This window comes from Ambystoma mexicanum, chromosome 9 (assembly GCF_040938575.1).
Source record: "Ambystoma mexicanum isolate Mex_15411 chromosome 9, UKY_AmexF1_1, whole genome shotgun sequence".
Lineage (NCBI taxonomy): Eukaryota > Metazoa > Chordata > Amphibia > Caudata > Ambystomatidae > Ambystoma > Ambystoma mexicanum.
In genome coordinates this window covers 780209525-780231779 of record NC_090931.1, presented here as the reverse complement: position 1 = coordinate 780231779, position 22255 = coordinate 780209525, and the positions used below count along the sequence as shown (strand labels likewise).

General features: G+C 46.1%; 1 protein-coding gene and 1 non-coding gene across 3 annotated transcripts in view; both read left to right on the top strand.

Moving 5' to 3' along the window:
• DNAH7 (dynein axonemal heavy chain 7) overlaps positions 1-22255 on the top strand; it is a 1167586-nt gene that overhangs the window by 710607 nt on the left and 434724 nt on the right. For both annotated transcript variants that reach the window (XM_069615701.1, XM_069615700.1), the window contains one exon: positions 6855-7074. In XM_069615701.1, coding sequence (XP_069471802.1) covers positions 6855-7074 — 220 coding nt within the window. The remainder of the gene's footprint in view (positions 1-6854; positions 7075-22255) is intronic.
• On the top strand, positions 18771-18905 carry LOC138490609 (small nucleolar RNA SNORA49). Its single transcript, XR_011275549.1, has one exon. It is a non-coding gene; the product is annotated as a small nucleolar RNA SNORA49 (small nucleolar RNA).

The window sequence follows — 22255 nt, the reverse complement described above, 5'->3', positions numbered from 1 at the left end:
CGATCAGTGACGGTGATGGACTTTAATGTCCGGGCTGTTTGCTTCATGATTCTGCGGCGGTCCCTGTCTCCAGTCGGTAACCTTTCGAGGACCGACTTCCAGGGCGCTGTGGCGAAGGTCAACTGGTGCATGATGGTCCCTCGTAGCTCAGGGAGATGTCTCCGAACCAGGTCCTCTCTTGGATCAGTTTCTTGACAGTCACACAGCTTTCAGATTAGCGAAGGACAGCAGCAGCAATTCTTCTTCTTCCAGTGGGCTTCAAGGTTAAGTATCAACTTCAGCTTCTGAACGATTTCCATCAGTGAGAGGTCCCCAGATATACTGTTGGTCTCTCATTCATTCTGCTGGGTCACACTCAAGCAACCAATCATTCAGAAGAGCATTCAGGCAGGCAGGCAGCCAATCAGGCCCACAGTGCATTCAGGCCATTCTCCTACCTCCAGATACTCACAACAAGGAATGTGTATTGGGACAAGTACCCAGCCATTCAGCACTCCACACTGCATTCATAACAGTTTCAGGCAAGGTTGTCTCATTCATTGTATCACTCACACAGATGCCAGACATCCATAACATGAAATGCGTATTTGTCTTCCCCACAACACCATATATGGAACTTCCACCCAACATCCAGTCAGGGGGAAGGGACAGAGTCAGGGCTTCCCAGGACTTTGGGAAAAACAAGGTTACAGGTGATAGAAAGCAAGAGGCCACGGGGGCCATCTTGTCTCCTATCAGGAATCAACTGATTCCTATGGCAGGGCCTCGGTATCCCAAAATGGAGGCTACTCATAGCACCTGTCAATTCAGCACAGAGCTGCCACCAGCCCATACCCTGCTCTGTGGGCCACACACAGGTGCCCAAAAACATACACTAGGGGTACAGGGTTGTACCCCCACCCATGGGTGCCATAAGAGAACCAAAAAGAGGAAGAGCCGCACTACCAGGAGTCCCACGTGAACTCCTGCGTGGAACACATGACAGAACATGCACAATAAAGCAATAAAGGACAAGGATACGGAGGCCCTGTCCCCCTGATGCATTTCCAGCATCACAGTCCCTCATTAGCAGTTAGGTGGTATCCTGCACAAAGAACCATTTGTGCAGTTTAATTTATCTGGCGTAGTACTCTCAGACTGTGGAATGCCACATAGGCCTGCATTAGCAATTAGTTGACAACCTGCACAAAACACCATTTGTGCAGTTTAATTTACCTGGCGTGGTTACACTGAGACTGTGGAATGCCACATGGTGCCTCTTTAGCAGTTATGTGCTATCCTGCACAAAGAACCATTTGTGGCAGTTTAATTTATATGGTGTAGTTGCTCTGAGACTGTGGAATGCCATATAGGCCCACATTAGCATTTAGGTGGTATCTGGTACAAAGAACCATTTGTGGCAGTTTAATGTATCTGGTGTCATTGTTCTGAGACTGTGGAATGCCACATAAACCCGCATTAGCATTTAGGTGGTATCTGGCACAAAGAATCATTTTTGGAAGTTGAATTTATCTGGCGTGGTTACACTGAGACTGTGGAATGCCACAGTGCTTAATTTGTGCAGGTGTTTGGCGGTCCCCAACACCAGCACAGTTTTTTCGGCACCGGAACAGTTGCCGGGCTGAAATCATGAAATCAGGTGTGGGCTTCAGGAACCGGCCCCCAGGGCCTCGCGGGACGCGGCGATGCCTAAGTTACAAAGGATCTGTAATTTACAGATCCTTTGCGCCCCACCGGGGCGCCTGCCCTTGGCATTCATCAAAAAAAGGTAACACTGAAGTGTTATCTTTCTTTGATGAATGCGGCAGGCCGCGACACCATGGCGCCAGCAGTCAGTGTTACAAAACACTGGGAGAAAGCGGCAGGGCTGGGCGGGGCTGCCTCAGCCCAGTCTGCTCCCTCCCAGTGATTTGTATTACAGACTGTCTCACAGCAGAAGCTGCGTGAGCTCTGGTGGGGCTGCCGGAAAGGGCAGACACCCATGACTTGGTACTGGGGTGCTGGGGCAGACTGCTTAGGTGTGTAATGACTCAGGATGGAGGAACGGCAGGACATGGTGTGTAGACACAGGAAGCAGCCAGTGTTTGGGGTGTGTGCAAAGGACTGGACTTAAGTCCAAGAGAGCCCGTTGAGCGCCGGCACCCCTGGGGCTCAAGGGGCGGAGGTGTGAGGTGGCCTGGCTTTCATGTCCCTGGGGTGTCACCTTTCAGGCCGTCCTCTCTGATGTGCCCTGGCCTCCCCTTCAGTTCCTGCCAGCGAGGGGCTGCCATTCTATAAGCCGGGGGCAGTGTAGACAGCTTGAGACCCCGGTGACAGAGCAGGCAGAGCTGCTCCAGCCCCCGTGCTCACACCCCACGCCTGACAGCAGCACCATGGCAGCTGCAGCGTACACGCTGGTCCTGCTCTGCGCCCTCTGCTTGGCCAGCGCCTTCACCTGAGGCGGGCACGGTTAGTGGATAGGAGCAGGATGTTTGTTTGCATGTATGAGGTAGTGCTCAGAGTATGGGATGTCCTGTGAGTGTGCTGCTTTCCCTACTTTGCCAACCTCTGAAGCCTGAAAGTAGATGCATGCAGGCTTGGCATGTGCCAACTTTGCACCAGACCTGCAGATGAACTTAACTGGTCTGCTGTTAAATCTCAGTTAGTAGTTTAATGGTATCCACTACAGAATAATTACTCGTTTTACTATAGCCAATATGATAGCTCAGTCGGTTGAGCGCTCGCTGCTGCGATGTGTGTGTGATCTGCAGGTTGCAGCTTCAAATCCCCAGCAAGGCCATCTGAGCCTTTCATCCTTCTGAGGTCGATAAAGAAGTACCAACATAGGTACTCACACCATTACCCAGCTATTGCCATCTTATGGTCAGGTTGGTACCACCATTATGGCAGTACCTGGCCAATGTCTATCCCACTGAACTGACCCGGGCCGCCCGCGCTGCGGGCGTTGCCCGCTGGCTCCAGGGCTGGAATTATGGGGCCAACATTTTTTGTGCACTGGCTCTTATTTTTTTTTACAAATTAAGCACTGCGTGACAAAGGCCCGCATTAGGAATTGGGTGAATTGCCCTTTAAAGGCTGTTCACATGGTAAGGAGTTTATGTCCATAAGGGCAGTAAACCGACCACACGCATGTACATGTTTTTTACAAACCTGCATCTGCATGCCATACTCAATCAAATCTGAATGTCGCGTTTTATGACTCTAAAAAATATTGTTTACACCTCTCTTTGGGGGACCTAAATACATGTGACACAACACGGGAGCTCACCAGATATAAAATGCAACGCAGGGTGACTATAATGACCCACCCGTGCATCACCTCTGAAGTGGGTGAGAATGCTCACGCATTCAGGCCGAAGCGCACTCTGCCCACATAAACGAAAACACGTTTTTCATCTTGAAAAGGGCGAGTTAACATTGTTTGCAACCACCTTTTTGTGGAGGTTAAAACCTGTGGACATCCCAAAGCAGATATGCGCATGATACTCATGTAGTATTAATCGCATGTGGTATTCTAAGCATGTCGAATGTGGTCAACCTTATGACACATTATTGGGTGAACATTCAAAACAGATGGGATTTCGTATACCACCTGTTTTCAACATTGGCACCTGTACGTAGACTATGGCCCTCACTCACAACGAGGGTCATAGTCTGTGTGCCCTCTAAGCTGTGCACGTGCGCACTTGCCGAGCCCGGAAGAACAGACTATTACCCCCTTCTCAAGCGTTCACACGGCGAAAGCCACCGCAGTTACTTGCCATTTGCTTTTTCTGTTAAGAAAACTAAATAACCAGTCTTAATATCCTCCTGTAGTCCTGTTCACGTTACCCCCACTTTCTGGGGTAACCATACACATTTGCTTTTAATTGGCCTGCTAAGGATTTTGGGGAGCAGAATATCCTGCCTGGGCTCTTCTGCTGTACCACTCATCCCACCACCCCACGTGGGGAGTTCAGCGTTGCAGTATCATTGGCTTGGCCTGCAAAGGATTGTGGGTATGGAAATATGTCTGGAAGTACTCATTATTCCTAGTATCAGGGGACAGCTGTTCAAAAATATATCTGTATTTTGTATTTATAATGGCGCAAGCGTAGCTAGGAAGCAACAGAGGTCTATACAAGTATGTTGGGGTTAATAGAGGTCAGTGGATAGGGAGGTTACAGGTTCTAGTAGCATGGATAGACCATTCTATGGTCAGAGCTGGCATATGCCTCCGAGTACTGCATTTTCAGTGAAATCTGAAATTCCTCTCATGCAATTTGCACACATTCCATGTTTTCAAAGTTCCATTTGAGCATAGGCGTTAATGAGTGACATAGCAATTCAGATCTCTCCTGCGCATTAAGCTTTCACTGAGGACCCGTGTAATCCCTCCTGACAATATTAAGGGTCAGGGATGCTGCGAACCATCTGTTTGCCCTAAAAAATAAATATTTGTGTATGCAGATGCACGGCATTGTCTGTTTCTTATTAAAGTGACCCATAATATCATGGTGGGGCTTTTGACTTCCGCAGGTTAGAAGCATGGCTTCAGATAAGATTTTGGAGTGGGAGTAGTTTACTTTTTTTTTTTAAGTTTAGAGTAAAATAGTTTTCAGGTAGTAAGAAGTAATTGACATTACCAAATGTGCATACTTTTTACGTGAGTGAAAATATATTTAGCTCGCGAACCGATACTTCTTTCCACCTAGTACTTGCCAATTAAAGCATTACATTTTCCCTTAAAGTTCCTCTAAAGATCAGGCAAAACATTTACCAGCCCGTCAGATAAGCAGGTGGCCAGACTCGCGCCCCTCCTCCTAACAATAGGAAAACACTCCCAACAACAACAAAAAAGGACTACAAGTACAGCAAATAAAAATAGGAAGCAATGGACACGCAGAATCCCTAATCCTCCCTCCACCCACAAAGATTCACTGATGTTTTCGAATCAGTGCACCAAAAGAGCAGTGGCATAGGACGGAGCTCTAGTAATAGGAGGAGGAGGGGCGGGAGTCTGGCCACCTGCTTATCTGACAGGCTGTTCAATGTTCTCCCTCCTCTCTTCTCAAGGCAGAGTCCTGTTGATGCGAAGCAGTGGCACAGGAATTCTGATCATCATATTCTGTGGTGCGATCTGCAAAAAAAAAAAAAATATTCTGTGGTGCAGCAATCCTGATTCACTCCTTCTCCTGACACATACGTTGGCAGAGACATTTACCCCTAGCCCTGAAGACCTTCATTCTAGTTGCACATGAAGTCACATGTTTCTAGCACAGCATTTTTGGTTGCCGGAAATCTATCTGACAATCCATGAATCCTGGCTGATTTGTTTGCCATCCACTTCAGGTATGATTGTTGTTCTTTGTAACACATTTGCAGAAGATCAGTATTTTTCCAGTGGCATAGAACCTCTTCTCCATTGCCTCCGAGCAGTGCTTGCCATTGAACCAATGAATAACCACAACAAAACCCATTGGGACCCGATTCATAGGAAAGTGCGCATTTATCCCACAAAGGCCACGCGCCGAGAACGACACTGCGTGAGCACATTGTATGTCATGCACTTCTGTCACATAGAAGGTATTGCCATCAAAACTGCATGTGCTGGGCTATTCCCAAGTTCTGTCATTAAAAGTACAGATACATACTCATACGATCATATTTCAGTATGCCCAGTATGGCCAGATTCTAGTAAACCCATTAGTTAGTACAGTAAAATGAAATAGCATTTTTCCCAGTTAGCATAACAGTGCCAGATTCCATTATGCACAGTTGAAATAGCAAAGCCAGATTACCTTGTTCTCGGTGAGCACAGTAAGGATAGGTCCCAGTGTGACTAGTAAGTATGGTACAATTGGATACCATAAGACACGTTTGTAGCACAGTACCACATTTCATTATGCGCATTTAGTAACACAGTACTAGACTTCCTTATGACCAGTTATTACAGTAGGGCTACATTATGCTTTTCCCAGTTAGCCTAGCATTTCCCAGCTAACACAGAAAGACCATATTCCATTATTTGTAGTGACCAAACTAAAGCCAGATTCAAGTTTGTCAAGTCAGCACGGTAAGCCTAGAGCTCATAGGTTCAGTTAACAGAGTAAGGCGAGAAGCCATAATGCCTACTTCATTGATTAAGTCACACACCTATCCAGAGCTGGCAGGCTGGGCTCCTGGGGTGCCTGCAAGAATATAAGTAAGCCAAAAGTGATCCACTGGTGGGACTTTTGTATACTCTGGCAGGTGTCTGTAGGGTTCGTAGTCCCTTCCAGTGCAACCTGGTTGCAGCTGATCCTCGCAGAGCCATTGTCACGTGCCTTAAGAATCTACTTCCAGTCACATGACTGTTCTGTGGGGCAATACCCCTGCGGTATGCCTCTTTGGGGGTAGACCCATTCACATGCAGTTCAAAATACATGTATTGTCTTGGCACCTTGCTTGGTGGAGCTTGTCGGTTCTAGTGGTCAGGCAGTGTGGTAGCAGAGCTAACACTTGCATGATGACCTCTTGCAAGGAAAGCCTTCAGAAGGTGAACAAGGCATATGCAAATGAGGGTACCTGCTCACACAGGTGGCAATATGCCCCCATCTACTAAACAGTTTCCCCTCTGCAGAGAAAAAACAAGAAACTCTAGGGAGGGCAAGCATTTCCTTATTTGTTTTATTCTGCGATAAATGCATTTATTCAATTCTAATAGAGTGATTGCTGTGAAGAATGTTGTCAGCTATTTCTTCTGCTTCCCCTTTTGCTTATTTTAATAATGTACACACCTGCACAAATAACCATGATTACCAGCGCCTTGATAAAAGTCCGGGTAATTGCAGCAATTCGCCACTTTGTAACCCATTGCTTTGTTTCTTTTTTAGATATGCCTTCCCAAGCGAATTCACGGGCCTAACCCCACAGATCATACACGGCACCATGGCTGTTTATAAAGAAGCAATGAAGAACCTGCTGCCCACGCCGGCCAAGTCCCACTACCTATTCAACCTGCGAGACTTTTCCCGCGTCATTCAGGGGATCTGTCTGTCGAGGCCTGAAACCGCAGACACTCAAGCCATAATAAAGCGGCTCTGGGTCCATGAGGTAATGCTTTTCTAGTACCAGGTCTGCACTCTAATTTCACCGTGTATTTAAATTCCGACATTTTCCACGACAACACAAGTATCAAACTCTCAATGTATTTAACCATTCGATAATTACAATTACTGTGAGGGGGTATGTATTGCTTTCTTCGTGTGGGCACCCAAGGCCGAAAGGCTGACAACCCTGAAAATGGAATATAATGTTAATTCATGTTTCAAGTAACCAACCTACTCTCGCTCTCTCTCTCTCTCTCTCTCTCTCTCTCTCTCTTTCTCTCTCGTGTGTTACAATTATAGCGTTGGTTACACATATATCACAGTTACTTGGATTTTCCTGGTGCAGTGTTCAGTGAAAACTGCAGCTATACCTCAAACTTATTTGAAGTATTATGGATAATATGTCTACGTTATCAACTAACAGAATATTTGCCATTCTGATGTAACTGTAAACGTTCTGCTGGCAAAGTCCCAGTGGAGAGGCGCGCAAAATGAGAACTGCTTTGGGTAATTTAAATGTGCTGGTGGCTGAATGTGTTTCTACATGTATGCTTCAGTTAGGCTGTATTATGTATCCACGTTTAACTAAAGTTTTCAAAAAAGGGTGACGTTTAAAATGAAGCGTTTCAAGTTTTTTTTATTGGACTAGTTGAGCATATTTTGCTGAGGTGGTAAAAAGCAAAAGCATTTTTATAATTTTCTTAACATTTTTATTGTATACGGTTTAAAAAAAACCTTTACAAAACAAATAAACACTAAAACTTGATTATGATTTTGCAGTAATGCATCAATCATAATAAATACATGAAGGTAAGTTATACAAATGTCCTCCCCAAAATATACAATAAAATCATCAAATTGCATTTCCAAATCTTCATACATAATTTCAGCCAATAAAAAGAAACATCATACATAATGGCAAACTTCCAGAAAACAAGGTCATCAGTATTCATTTCTTAATAATACAGATAATCAAGAGCTAAAGAGCAAAGTTTTCAACAACGCAGCCACAACTAACCAGTCAGAAATGTTCTCACTGCCTGAGCATCGTCTCCACACATTTTCATCATTGTCCCAATGAATTGTTAAAAATAATTTCTCCAAATAGGTCATTCTTTGTACGTTCACTGAGCTGCAATGTTATACCAAATGTTAAATATTTTCCACTATATCCTTGTTATTGCAGAATGTGCAATTTGCATCAGCAGAGGTAATCTTTCCCCTTCTCAGAAGCACTTCCTTCGTCAACAACAGGTTCCAACGGAATCTTTAAAAAATTGTTCTATCAAAATAGTTAGGAAACTGAATTAAAAATGAGGAGATGGATCCTCTCTTTACTCTTGGGCGTCCCTTCCAGGGGACAGGAGACAGAACCTTTTTCACCATAAAAAACCTTCTTCCCCTTTAAATTTATAGGCGCGCAGGAGTGCGGACCAGGGAGCATGCGCTGCCCTTACTCTGCCCTCCGGCGCAACACCTCAGTCCCCTTTTCCGGGTTGACCATAGCCTCTGTTATCAAGGCGCTGTGTAAGTCTGTCGAGTTTGCCTCCTATATTGGCTCCCATGTTTCTTATTTCCGCCAATAAGTCTGCTATATCTCCTTTTGTGGCAGCGGTATCTGTGTCTGCAGTTGGTGTCGAGGCCATCTTCGGATCAACAGGGTGTCGGGGTGTCGGGCCGTAGGCGTAGATGGCAAGCTTCTGTTGGACGTTCATGCGCTTAGTGGCTTATTTTCGACATGCTGGACAGCGGAGGTTTCGGGATGCTTGATACCACAGAGGAGGCACACGCCCCTTCGTCCTTTATTTCCTTCCTTCGCTTTTCAGTCTGGGACGGATCCTTTTAGGTATATCTCCGGGGGTCTGTCCCTCTTTGTGGTATTCGTATCTGCGGTCGTGGTCTGCGTGGGATCCTCACCTCATGGAAAGGGTCATGGATGGGACTTTCGACAGCTCCGTGGTGTCGGATGGTCGCCTCCCTGTGGGGGTCCGCACTTCAGGTACAGAGTTCTCCTGCTGTATCTCCGGGTCCTTTGATGTTGCCTTAATGAAGGTTGGCCCGTGGTGGACAGATCAGCTCGAGGCTATATGGCTCTCGAGGGGGGGCTTACCCCAGGAGGCAGGTTAGCTCCTCTTCCACGTTTTGCCATGACCAGTGGCACCTGTATTGTGCAAGAGTGGTATCAAAAGGTGCGTGCAGCTGGTTATGCGTCGTCCCTTTTATGTCCCTCTTTCATAGTAAAGTTTTCTTTCTTTCTTTCCCCCTCGAACGAGTTTACACCTTCTGTGGTGGACAGATCAGCTCGAGGCTATATGGCTCTCGAGGGGCGGCTTACCCCAGGAGGCAGGTTAGCTCCTCTTCCACGTTTTGCCGCGACCAGTGGCACCTGTATTGTGCGAGAGTGCAATCAGTGGTATCAAAAGGTGCGTGCAGCTGGTTATGCGTCGTCCCTCTTATGTCCCTCTTTCATAGTAAAGTTTTCTTTCTTTCCCCCTCGAACGAGTTTACACCTTCTCATGTGGAAATGGCTCAGGGGGTTGTGTTAAATGCCTCTTGATTATCTCCCCAGGGTGTATCTGAGGGTTATGGTCAGGAGTGCGCCGGAGACGTACTCCACGGCCTTGCTGTGTGCACTCAATACGAATCGTTCCTCTCGAGGGGGAGGCTCTGTTGAAGATACCCAGCCGGGCGTGAGTCGTGCCGCCATCGCTCTGGCCACGCACTTTGCAGGGCAAGGTTCCGGGGCCTGGGGTGCAGACAGTGTCGCGTCCGGCACTCTTGGGGTCTCGGGGTGAGTCCGTTATGATATGCGGATCAACGGGGGGAGGGCATCGGAGGTCACTTCTCCAGCGCCTCCTCGTGTGCTCCCAGGCTGCCCCCGCAATCCAGTGGAGTCTCTGCTTCGTCTGCTCCGCGAGGGGGAGGCGATTTGGGCCCGCCGCAAGGATTTTCCTTCAAAGGGCAGGGAGGGACGGGGCCCGTATCTTCTTTTCCTCCGTGGGGTGACCAACGTCAGAGCTTCTGACGCTCCACAGCTCCCGTTCTCTGTTCTTATAGGTCACCACTTGTTCCGCTGGCTCTCAGCAGGGCAAGGTTCCGGGGGCCTGGGGTGCAGACAGTGTCACGTCCGGCACTCTTGGGGTCTCGGGGTGAGTCTGTTATGATATGCGGATCAACGGGGGGGAGGGCATCGGAGGTCACTTACTTCTCCAGCGCCTCCTCGTGTGCTCCCAGGCTGCCCCCTTAATCCAGTGGAGTCTCCGCTTCGTCTGCTCCGCGAGGGGGAGGCGATTTGGGCCCGCCGAAGGATTTTCCTTCAAAGGGCAGGGAGGGACGGGGCCCGTATCTTCTTTTCCTCCGTGGGGTGACCAACGTCACAGAGCTTCTGACGCTCCACAGCTCCCGTTCTCTGTTCTTATAGGTCACCACTTGTTCCGCTGGCTCTCAGCATCCAGAAGTAATGCTGGGCGGACACAGGGGCACAGCCTCAAGTGAACGTTGGTGGCGCAGCAGTCTCACCCGGCGGCCTACGAGGTCAGGCTGGAGTCGGAATCGATTCTAGTTTCGCTTTCTTTTTCCAATTGCGCGACGATATCTGAAGGAAGCTGGGGCCGATTTCGCCCAAATTTTCTCCCATGTGTGGCGAAGACCTTCCCACACCTCCGTCTTAAGTTTCTTCTCCGGGGGGATCCAAAAAGCGGGGGCTCATTCCATGTTTCGGGATCTCGGGACAGGAGCTCACGCAGAAGAAGATCTCATCCGCGCACCCCCTGGTGGCCCCTCCCTAGTCTTTTTTTTTCAATGGGGGTTTCCCCCAAACCCCTTTTTTTAAAACTTTAAAACCCATTTTTATTAAACTAAATCCTTTACCATCTAAAAAAAAGTATTAGATACGTTTTTTTAGATCTTTTTTTTTTTAGATTGTATGGCTGTCGATGCAATGACCGGATACCGTGTACTACCCCATGAAATCCACAATAATAACTTTCATTGTTCAATATTATTAACAAGGCCCCACCCCCTAACCAAATCATGGGTCGACTCTTCTCCACAGGGTCGATGTAACACTCGACCAGTCTATTTTGCTTCCATGTTGGTTCTCTTAGTATTTTTTCACTTCTCGGGTTCGGACTCCATCTGTATTCATAACGATTTTATAACTGCCCCCACTTTTGGGCCCAACATCTTCTGCTTCTTGTTCTTTTCAATAATCAATAGTAAAGCCCAAGTTGCTTAATTTCAATCACTCTGAGTAAACTAACTCCTTCACCAGCCTAGACCCAAAGTGGAGGAAACATCTATCAGTTTTCCTTCTGTCAGGAAATTCAACTGGTCTAAATCCAAAGAGGTCAATGCACTGAAACTTAAAATCTCCCAAAAAATCAACAGTACATTGCTTCTATTCAAACATACCGGGAAATTGTCTCCAAACAAACTAGTCAACAATAGTTTTTTCACGCCAAGTTGTCCATGACGGGTATTACTTCATTGGTGAGTCATAGCAGTGCCGTGCTTTGTAATGTTATCATTCTTTGCCCCCAGGTCATTACATCAGTAATCCTAGCATGCATTAAAATACCATAGGGTTCATTGTGTTCTTTACCCATAGGATTACTGGTTGTCCCATAGTAGTTTCCCTTCAAACTTATCTGCTCATTGGGGACATCAGTAGGGTAGAACAATAGTCTGGTGAGCCCTCGTACTGTTCGGCAGATACAATTTATTCAAAAGGCCTTCCACACCAACACTGGAAAGAGGGTACGCAGATGAAGAATGACACTTAACATTAGGTGTATTAGGCAATGTAGTTGTAGTCCCGCCAAACAAGGGGAACCCCAGATGAGTCTGAGTGGCCAAACTATGGAGACTACATGTTATAGTGATACTCTTCGGTTTTATTTCCTCCATTTGCACCCCCCTGCCTTTAGTGAGTTGGCCAAAAACAGAGTCTGTCTGCACCCCTGAATCAAGCATTACACAGGATCTTTGGTTAGGAACTCCACACTTATGACTTTCATTAGTCCGTCCATTAACTAATTTTCGACCCAGGGTCGGCTCAGATCCATATCTATCATCACATTCTACCCCCTCATTCACATTTAATTCACAAACACTGTCTTCCAATACCAGAGTCATTAGTCATGGTACATGGTTTTGCGCAGTTCATGCCCCGCTCAAGGACCCCGTAATCATTACATATCTCAAGAATTTTCAGGATGAAAATGTGTTTCTTTTTACCAATTTACATTTTTTGGGCCTTTTTGGTTTAGAACCCAATGAATCCTCTTGAGAAAAAAAACTCTTTGCCCCCAGTACTTAATGTTAATTGATCATTTCGTACAGAAATAGATTCAGCCACATTAACCATCCCATCATCACTAACAAGATCGGCCTCAAACTCATTACAAAAAACACTGGCCGGGGAAACCATAAGTAGTTCTTCATTTATAACAATTGGGATAGTATTAAGAACACTTGCAAAGGTTCACCCGGTAAACCCAAAGCGAGGCAAGGACACAATGGAAGACTTTGGTGATAATTAATTTCCATATCTTCTAGTTTAACATTAATTGCGCTTAAAATCATAGTATGTGCCTTGACTTCATTATACATATTATCATATAAATTAACAAAAGAACTAAGAAGCATATTAAGTGCTGAAACTGTTGGTCAGGTAAGCCGAATATGCTCATCGGCCTCCCATAAAGTATGATGGATTACACCCTCCTCCTGAGAGGCCTCTTCATCCATGAACCATGGCAAAGAATCAGCAGCTGAGCAATGTTCAATTAAATTAGTCAATTCAGTCGAGGAACCAACACACAAAGCATCACAAGTTTGCTGTACCACACTCTCCAACATAAGAGCCTCATTACCCAGCAGAGCAGAGTCGGCATATTCTATAATCCTTAAATCGTTCAAGTCGTTCCTTTGGGAGTGATCAAACATAGCTATTCCTCAAATCGACACAATAGATCTTATTTTGGGGCTGGTTCCAGTTATTTAAAAAAAGAAGTCTGTAGAGGGCGTGGCCTGGCTCGAACCGAATGGAGGTGTAAACTCTGAAGCATTCTCACCCCTTCGCTCTTCACCGACCTGCTGAATGCTGCAATAATGGACAATGAGCTACCATTTTGAAGAATTCCACGATCGGAAGGTGTCAGGCAGTTGAATACGTAGTTTGGGGACCAGAAGCGTTCGGAAACACTGGAAATCGGTTCCCGCCGCAGTTGAAGCCGGACGACCGACATCCGAAATCAAAGATGGCAGCAGAAGCGCAAAGCAGCATAACAGAGGAGGAGCCGGCGACCTGAGAGTGAGGATCACGAGTGAGTGAGCTGGTAAAGTCCTTGCTGAGGGGTTCCCTGCAGCGGAGCGCAGCCGACCACTCTCCCCTCTCCCATTCCTCCATCTGCAGAGAACTGTGTTGTGCAAGGCAAGGGCAGGTGGCACGTCGGCACCGCTGGAGTCTAGTGTGCTGGACATCCATTGAGGCACTGGGGCACCTGTGAGCTCCTGCGAAAAATACTGCGGCAGCATGCCGACCCCTTGGCATCGGAAGTCCGGGAAGCATCTAGACCATCCGGCCCCTACCTCAGAGCTGAAGGTGGGCGTCGGGAACGAGGCATCAAGTGTGGAGGGTATCCATCATCCCCCACCCAGGGCTGAGAAACTGAGCACACCGCCCAGAACATAGGGGAAGCCCGGCATGCATAGTGTAAGTGGGGGAAAAAGCAAACAAAGACATAAGGCTACCCACATAGCTCACTGCTCCAAGACAAGTGGCACTTGGGAACACAGAGGAGAGTTCCTACTGAGGTCACTGAAGCCCCATGCAAAACGAAGAAGACACATAGCACCAGAGGGTTGAGAGTCATACAGGAGTCCAAATTTCATGTAGATTGCATTGCTACAGTGAATTTGACTACTGGATTACACCAGACATACCTTTGCGCTTCCCTGGAGGTGGTGAGAGAGCCAAGGTACTCCACTATTTCGAGAGAGTAACAATAAAGAGTGTATAGCATACAGGGGATTGGCTGAGCAAATATATATTTTTTCAATAAAGGCACAGCAAATGGCGGCGCTCCCAGAAGGGAGTGCTCATATTAAACACTTGCCCAGCAGGGGAGGGTGGGATTAGAAAATCACAGGGAATCATCGCATAGGAGAAACTGCCCCATTCCACCCCGTCCCAGCTGGGAAACATTTTGTTACGCACCCCGTTTTGAATTCTCGCATATGGGCTGGATGAAGGCTAGCAAAACTTTGAAAAAACTGGGGCATCAATTAGGGACATGCTTCAAATTCCAAAGCCACCCTTGGAGCAGTCCCCAGCACCTGACGAGGAAACCCAGCCTGCCACTAAAGGAGACATTGTACGCCTATTCCAGTCACTACAAAAAGAAATGGCGCCTACGGGTAAGGATCTTCAAAGCTCTTTTCAGGAATTGTCACGCACGGTGCAGCAAAATGAATCTAAGCTGGATGATCTGCAAACAGCCAATCATTTTTGCGAGCAGACACAATTCTATGATCAGCTTAAACAAAGGGTTTCAGCACTTGAATCCTGTCGGTGAACAGCAGAAGAAAAGCTTGAGGACACTGATGTAAGAATAAGAGGGAAGTCCTGGACCGAGATCTAGAAGAATACGTCTGTGATCTATTCCAAGAGATATTAGGAGATGAAGTAGCAGATCCCATGCTGGATCGCACACATAGGGTAGTCTCTAACTCTCAGACAGGACAAAACCTTGTCCCATATGCTTTAGTGCGGGTCCATTTTTTCAAAACCAAAGATCTCCTCTTTCAAAAGGCCAGAGCGAAGGGGGACATACTATTCCAGGACTCGACAATACAACTGTTTCAAGATCTCTCCCTGGGCACGATACAGCACCGCAGACAAATGAAGCCGTTGACAACGTGGCTTACTTTTATTTTTCAGTATTCTCTGTTCTTTCGTTTTCACTTTTTTAACTTTAAGTGTGTGGTCACATGCTCAGAGAAGGATAGGGAGAAAGCGTTCAAGTGGGAGATGCAACAGGGGTGTTATTCTGAATGGAGGGGAGGGAGGTACCAAAGCATAGTCGAGCACCAGTTTTATTTATGCTAAGGGTCTCAATGTTTGGCATGGACTGCCAGGCAGGTGTTGTACGGATGTAGATGATGGCTGAAGTAAAAATAATGGCCATAAATGTCCAGGGGCTCAATTCACCCAGAACGAGGGAAAGTGTTTTATCAAAATTAATTGAGCTCAAAACGGACATTGCTCTTCTACAAGAGGCTCATTTGCTGAACCGAGATTAAATTAGAATGAGATCTCCCTGGTTCCCGCATCAGTATTTTGCCTCATCAGCTACTAAGAAAGCTGAAGTGGCTATCCTAATAGTGAAATCCCTACTGTTTGAGCATGTGAAGATGGTAAAGGACGCCAAGGGGAGATATATAGGGTAGTTTTACGCATAGCTGGAAAAGTCCTTACAGTGGTGTCAGTATATGGTCCCAAACAACAGCAAGCACAGTTTTACACTGACCTATTCCCCCAAATAGCACAATTTCAGCAAGGGGTGTTAGTGATTGTAGGAGACTTTAATGTGGCATTGGAGAGCAGCATAGACAGATCGGGCCCAGAGTCCTCGGCTGAGTCAGCAAAGGCGGTTCCCATCAAATGGCCTATGACCGACTTACAGCTGGTTGATGCTTGTAGGTACCTTTATCCACAATGCTTAAATTATTCTCACTACTCACATGTGTATCGCACATATTCCAAAATCGATTATTTCCTGGTGTCACAAGCCCTAGTTCCTGATATTGCGGTGGCATCCATAGAGATAGCTTATAGTATCAGACCATTCTCCCATCACAATACGCTTAGACGGGTATGGCCTGGGAGGTAGGAAGTCCATGGGGTGGGGATTGAATGATTCACTGCTCACTGATTTAGTCGTCTGCACAGACATCACTGAACGCATTACTCAGTACTTTCAAGAAAATCTTACAGGGGAGGTGCCCATCTCGGGGGTATGGGAAGCTCTCAAGCCCACATAGCGGGGAGAGAACTGATTAGTATAGCAGCGGCCCAGAAAAAGCTTTTATCAGCCGCAAGAGAGAAAGCAGAGGTGAGGGTTACCAAATGGGAGACTCAGTGTAAACGGGATGGGGCCAGGAAAACATATCCGCAACTACAAGTAGCCAGAGCGGCGTTGAAGGCACTGTGGGCAGGGAACATTTCATATAAACTACTCCGTACGAAACACTTTTACTTTAGTACCTCTAACAAAGCGCCTCAGCTGCAAACTTATAAACCCTGGGCTCAGCAGGATAGTACTGCGATAGGGGCTTTAAAAGACAACAGTGGTCAGTTATGTACTGAGGAATCAGAGAAAATATGAATCTTGTTGCATTACTATTCTGATCTGTTTGCAGCAGACAGTGGAGTAACTTTGCTGAAAATGTTGGGGGGAACATGACATCTGAAGAAAAGGTGACCCAGCCAAATGAATGGGGACAAAATGGTGTGTCATGAAAGTTGGTTGGGACAAACACCCCCCCTCCGCCCCCCCTAAAATTACACCCATGGCAGCAGAAACAACTACTGGACAGCAACAAGAAGTCTTTATACGCAAGGCTCAGCTTCCACGGGTCACAGAGGAACAGAGGCAAACATTCGATGCGCCGATCACATGGGAGGAATTTGCAGGGGCCATTCGCTCCCTCCCTGGCAATAAGGCGCCAAGCCCAGATGGCTTCACCACTGCCTTTTTCAAAACATTTTCTGCAGTCCTCGCCCCACACATGGCAACGTTGTTCAATTCCTTTGCCGAAACAGGTATGATTATGCCCACTGTGGGGGAATCTTATTTAACCCTATTAGCTAAGCCAGACAAGGACCTTACCTTGTGCTCGTTCTACTGGCCGATTGCGGTCCTCAATTCCAAAAGTTACTTAAAGGTGTTGGCCACTAGGCTAGCACCTTTTTTACTAGCTCTACCAGATCAAACAGGGTTTATACCTGGGTGCCAAGCACACGACAACATTCGGCGAACAATAGATATATCGGCCTGGGCGCACAAACACAAGCGTGAAATGGCCTTACTCTCGATCGACGCGGAGAAAGCGTTTGACCATGTGGATTGGTCATATTTATCCAAGGTATTGGAGGGTTTTGGGCTTGGCCAAAGGTTTCGAAAATTACTACGAGCTAACTTTGTGTTGCTATCTACAAAGATTAAAGTAAACGGGGTACTCTCCGACCCAGTGCGCCTATACAGGGGATCTCGCCAAGGGTGTCCACTGTCCCCATTATTGTTTGCCCTATCAATTGAGCCATTGGCCTGCTTGGTACGCTCTTTGGGGGGTATTAAAGGGTTTGAAATAGCGGGCTACCATCACAAGTTAGCTTTATACGTGGATGACTTTCTCTTCTATATGCAGAACTCCAGAACCACTTTACCTCATATTATCACGCTATAGGAAACATTCTGAGAGGTCTCGGGCTTCAAAATGAATTTGACAAACTCAACTATACTTAACATTACGCAGTCAGTGGATACTGTAGTGCAGCTGAAGGAAGATCTCCCCTTTGCATGGGCCCCGCAAACTTTAAAGTACTTTGGGGTGAACCTAACATCAAAATATAGAGACCTGTACGCAGCTAATATCGGTCCATTACTCATTAGAGTTAAGCAGGATCTAGCTAAATGGCTGGGTTCAGGAAATATCCTGGTTTGGGAAGATGACAGCAGTCAAGATGACTCTATTACCACACTTGTTATATGCCTTTCATGCGCTGCCAGTCTCGATACCGAAAGGCATCTTGAAAGATCTGCAATCACAGATATTTCATTGTATATCGTCCCAGAAGAGACCGAGAGTTGCTAGGCGTACGCTGATTGCATCTAAAATTGCAGGGGGACTGGCGGTGCCAGATGTGGAAAGCTATTTATATGCAGCCCAGGTGTCACCGGTTCTAATGAGCCACGAGGTATCTCGAACGCAAGAAATTAAGCATTGGCTGAGCATTGAACAAGAAGCAATAGGGACTCCCTTGCATGAGGTATGCTGGTGCTCCGCCAAGGTTCGCAGTATCGGGAAGTGGGCCCTTCCGCCCTCCATATTACATTAGAATGCTGGGACAAGACAGTGCGTAAATACAAGTTAACCACATATCCCTCACATAGGACAGAATTGTGGGGCAATGGGGAATTCCTTCCCGGGTTCGATAAGGGGAGATTCACCCACTGGAAAGAAGGAGGTTTACACACACTGGGTCAGCTGTTTAAAGACATCCGCCCTCTCATGTTTCAGGAGTGCAAACCGGCCTTCAGGGTAGGGGAGTGTGATAGATTCGAGCATTTACAGATACATCACTGGGCCACCCACCCGCGAATAGCAACACAAGGGGTGATCCCCCCAAAGCCAAATTGGCAACTCTTTACAAGGTGCTCAATAAGGTCAGATTCAAACCCCCACATATGTACATGGCTGGGTGGGAAAATGACATAGGATGGCCTTGCATGTTTCAACATATAGACAAGGGCTAATAAGACGTCTCAGGCGGTCCAACTACGGGAGAATAGCTTTAAACTACTACTCCGTTGGTACCTCACCCCAGAGCGGTTACACAGAATGACCATGGGCCTCACTACGAGTTTGGAGGCAGCCATGCAGCACATGGCTGCCTCCAAACTTGGGTCCGGGTTCCCTGAATGAGGAAATACCGGGCCTTTCTGACTTTGGAGGGCCCGGTATTTCCTCCTTCAGGGAACCCGGACCTTCCCCATTCCCATTCGAGCCCCCATAGGGCTCTATGGGAATGGGGACGGAGCTAACAACGGGCCCGTTAATAACGGGCCCGTTAACGGGCCCGTTGTTAGCTCCCTGGTCCCCTCGCGGGACCCGCAATGGATGTCTGGTCTGACCAGACGCCCAGAGCGGGTCCCACAAGGGAACCTCGTAAGAGGGCAGAATGGGATTAACAGCGCCGGCACCATTACCGGTGCCGTTAAACCCATTCCGCCTGCCTCGTAATGAGGCCCCATGACTGTTCCCCCCCAACTGCTGGCGGTGCAACGCCTCTTCGGCACATTTTTCCACATTTGGTGGGAATGCCCCCAAGTGCAGGCATTTTGGCGGATACTGGTCTCCCAGATTAAAGGCATCTCTGGGTTTGCACTTGAAATGGATCCACTGCTTTTACTCTTAGGTAATGAGGACACACAAGCACATTAGAAATGAATGGCCAGAAGTTTCAAATTAGTTACCTTTTTTCTTGTTGCTGCACGGTTAGTAATCGCACAATATTGGAAATCACAGGACACGTTGGGCATAAAGGAATGTTGGGCCAAGTTATGGTATGTGGCAGCAGTGTCCAAAATTGAAGCAGCAATGAGTGGAGCAATGTCGAAGTTTTTGTCGGACTGGGCCCCACTGATCACATTTGTGAATGCATTTTACAATCCTAGTGTCCATCACAAACCTCACAAGATGTCTTCATTCCCATTACTATAGAGTGGGAAATCGCTTGCCCTACTCCAATGGGCGGAGTGGTCCATAAACAGATGATATCCTACCCTCGCTGATCAGAAGCTGATAATACATTATAGATCCACTCAAAATGTATTACTTTATGTTCAGTTTGTACTACATGTTTTTTTCTTTTTTTTTCTTATCTAGATTCTTTTATTACCCTTCTTAACCCCTCCTTGTTAGGGACTCATTGGTAAATGAGCGAATATGTTGAGATTGTAGTGTTCATATTGTGTTTTATAATTGGGAAATGGCCATGATTGATGCACAACGTCATATAGACCAAGTTAGGAGCCAAGGAGAAATTGGCTTATATATACTGCAAGGCCTAGTGTGCATTGAATGGTATTATCTCTGAAATGTTGATGACTTTCCTGATGTTGAACATGACTCAATAAAGTTTAAATTGAAAAAGTAAAAGTTCTTTGATCTTCTGGCCTTCAATTAGTGAATGAATTGGGTGCGCGATAGGTTTACACGAAGGAATATTCTGATTGGAGGAGACTTTCCTACCTCTTTTTGATTGGGATGCGCATGGTTGTTACAACTGATCCGGGCCATGTTGATCCAATAAGCCTGCACCTTCCGTAGAGCGGGCCGTATGGGCCCTGTCATCCCCCAGATTGTGCATTGAAGCAGTGACAATTTCAGTCTCTTGATGTACAGAGCCACAATTTTTAACACAACTCGTAATCAAGCCAGAATGATCGCCTGTAGATCGTACTGCTTGCTTACCCTGTGGTAAAATTCCAGACTGACTGCTTAGCCCAGAGCGTGATGCAATAGTTGTCCCTGTAATAGAGGCTAGCACTCTAATCCGTAGAAATAAACACTCCAAATCAATTTAGAGTTCTCAGCAGATATTCAGCTCAAAAGATAAAGGAACCCCCACAGTCCCTGAATGTCAAATTTGAAAATATGGACAAACGTGTCAACTCTTTCCTTGTTTGTGATATCTGACTGGTCACCCAGCCATTATGGCGGCATACAGATCAAACGGTTAAAACCCTGCATTCTCTATAATGGCACCAAATGCAGATGGATATGGTCAAATCAATGTAAGATCAGTGTCAGGGTCCGGCTTGACTGAATTCCACAGGAGCTGATGCTGGCCCCACAGACCCTCACCAGGAGTTCACCTCTCAACCCTTAAATATAAGCTGAGCTGAAAACCCCAAGAAAGGGAAAGGGGAATTTGGAGAAAATAACAACGGAGACACTGCTGCCCTTCAACCGTCTGGTAGGCTTTGGTATCTGTGGTAAACAAATACACCTGGTTACTTATATAATAAGAAAACGTCTTTTCTAAACTTATGCTAAATAAACTCTTTACCTCTTAAACCTCAGTAAAAGACTTAGAGGGTAGTAATCTTTGTGGAATATCTTGTAAATATATCTTGTGTTGTGCAAATAGTTCAAGCCAATCTAGTCTCTTTAGAATCCTAAAGTGATGGCCTTTGCAACATCTTTTCAGAATTAGATATTCTTCTTACTTCAAAGTTCTTTTGACCTTATGTAGTTTTCAATGCTTACATAAATTGCAGTCTTTCTCTGAAAACATTGAGTTCTATTTGAATAGATTACTTTAAATTATATTCTTTAACTTCCTGGAATACTGTTTTCTTTCTGCGTGTGAATTGTTTTCCTTATTTACACATTTACGCAAAGAACGTATAGTTTCTTCCTTAACAAGCGTGTGCGATAAACATGTGAAATCAGAAGACGTGAAGAATTGTCTTCGCGTGTAAAATACACACGCGATTATTTTACAAAACCCGCGCACGTGAAAAAAAATACGTAAACGCGATAAAAATAACACGCGCTGATAAAAATGGACTCGCGCTCTATCGCAACCCAACACGCGCTTTCTCTTGAGATGTATTTCGCGTAAAAAAAAAAAAAATGTACACGCGCTAAAGTTAACTTGTGCAATTCTTTTGGGCACGCGCTCTATCGCAAAACCACACGCGCTTTCTCAGGAAACGTCTTTCACGTGAAAAATGTACACACGCTAAAATTCACACGCGCAATTCTTTTTGGCACGCGCTCTATCGCAAACCACACGCGCTTTCTCAGGAAACGTCTTTCACGTAAAAAATGTACACGCACTTTAAAAAGAACACGCAAACGACAACTTGCGAGCTCGCGCACACATTAAACAGTCTTGAAGAACATTACACGCAGTTAATCAACTTTAAAATCCTACGCACAATCTTCAAGCTTGTTTTCCTTATAATAACTTTAACTGTAAATGTCTCTTTTCTCAAATGAACTTGAAACTTGTTTACTCTTTAAGTTTTCTTATAAAAGAAAATGAAAGTTCACTGTGACAATCTCAAAATCTTTAAAAGAACGATCCCACCTGATGACTTCTTGTTCAATTTGGATCAGCAAACGATATTCTTACTTCTTTGGTAGATTTTCTGAGCTCTGGAAAGGCCTTACTTAAGGAGCTTAACTAATATACAACCAGCCACTGAATTTCTCTGGATGAAAGGCAATTTAGAATCTTGCTCATCTCCCAAGAATCAAACCCATTGTCCTCTCCACCAATCAGGCAACCAAACATATCATTGTTTCTTTAACCAATCAGATTAAGTTTCTTTCGCTCCATCTTGACTTGGGCAAGCACAATGTTAATTCTATGAACAAACTCT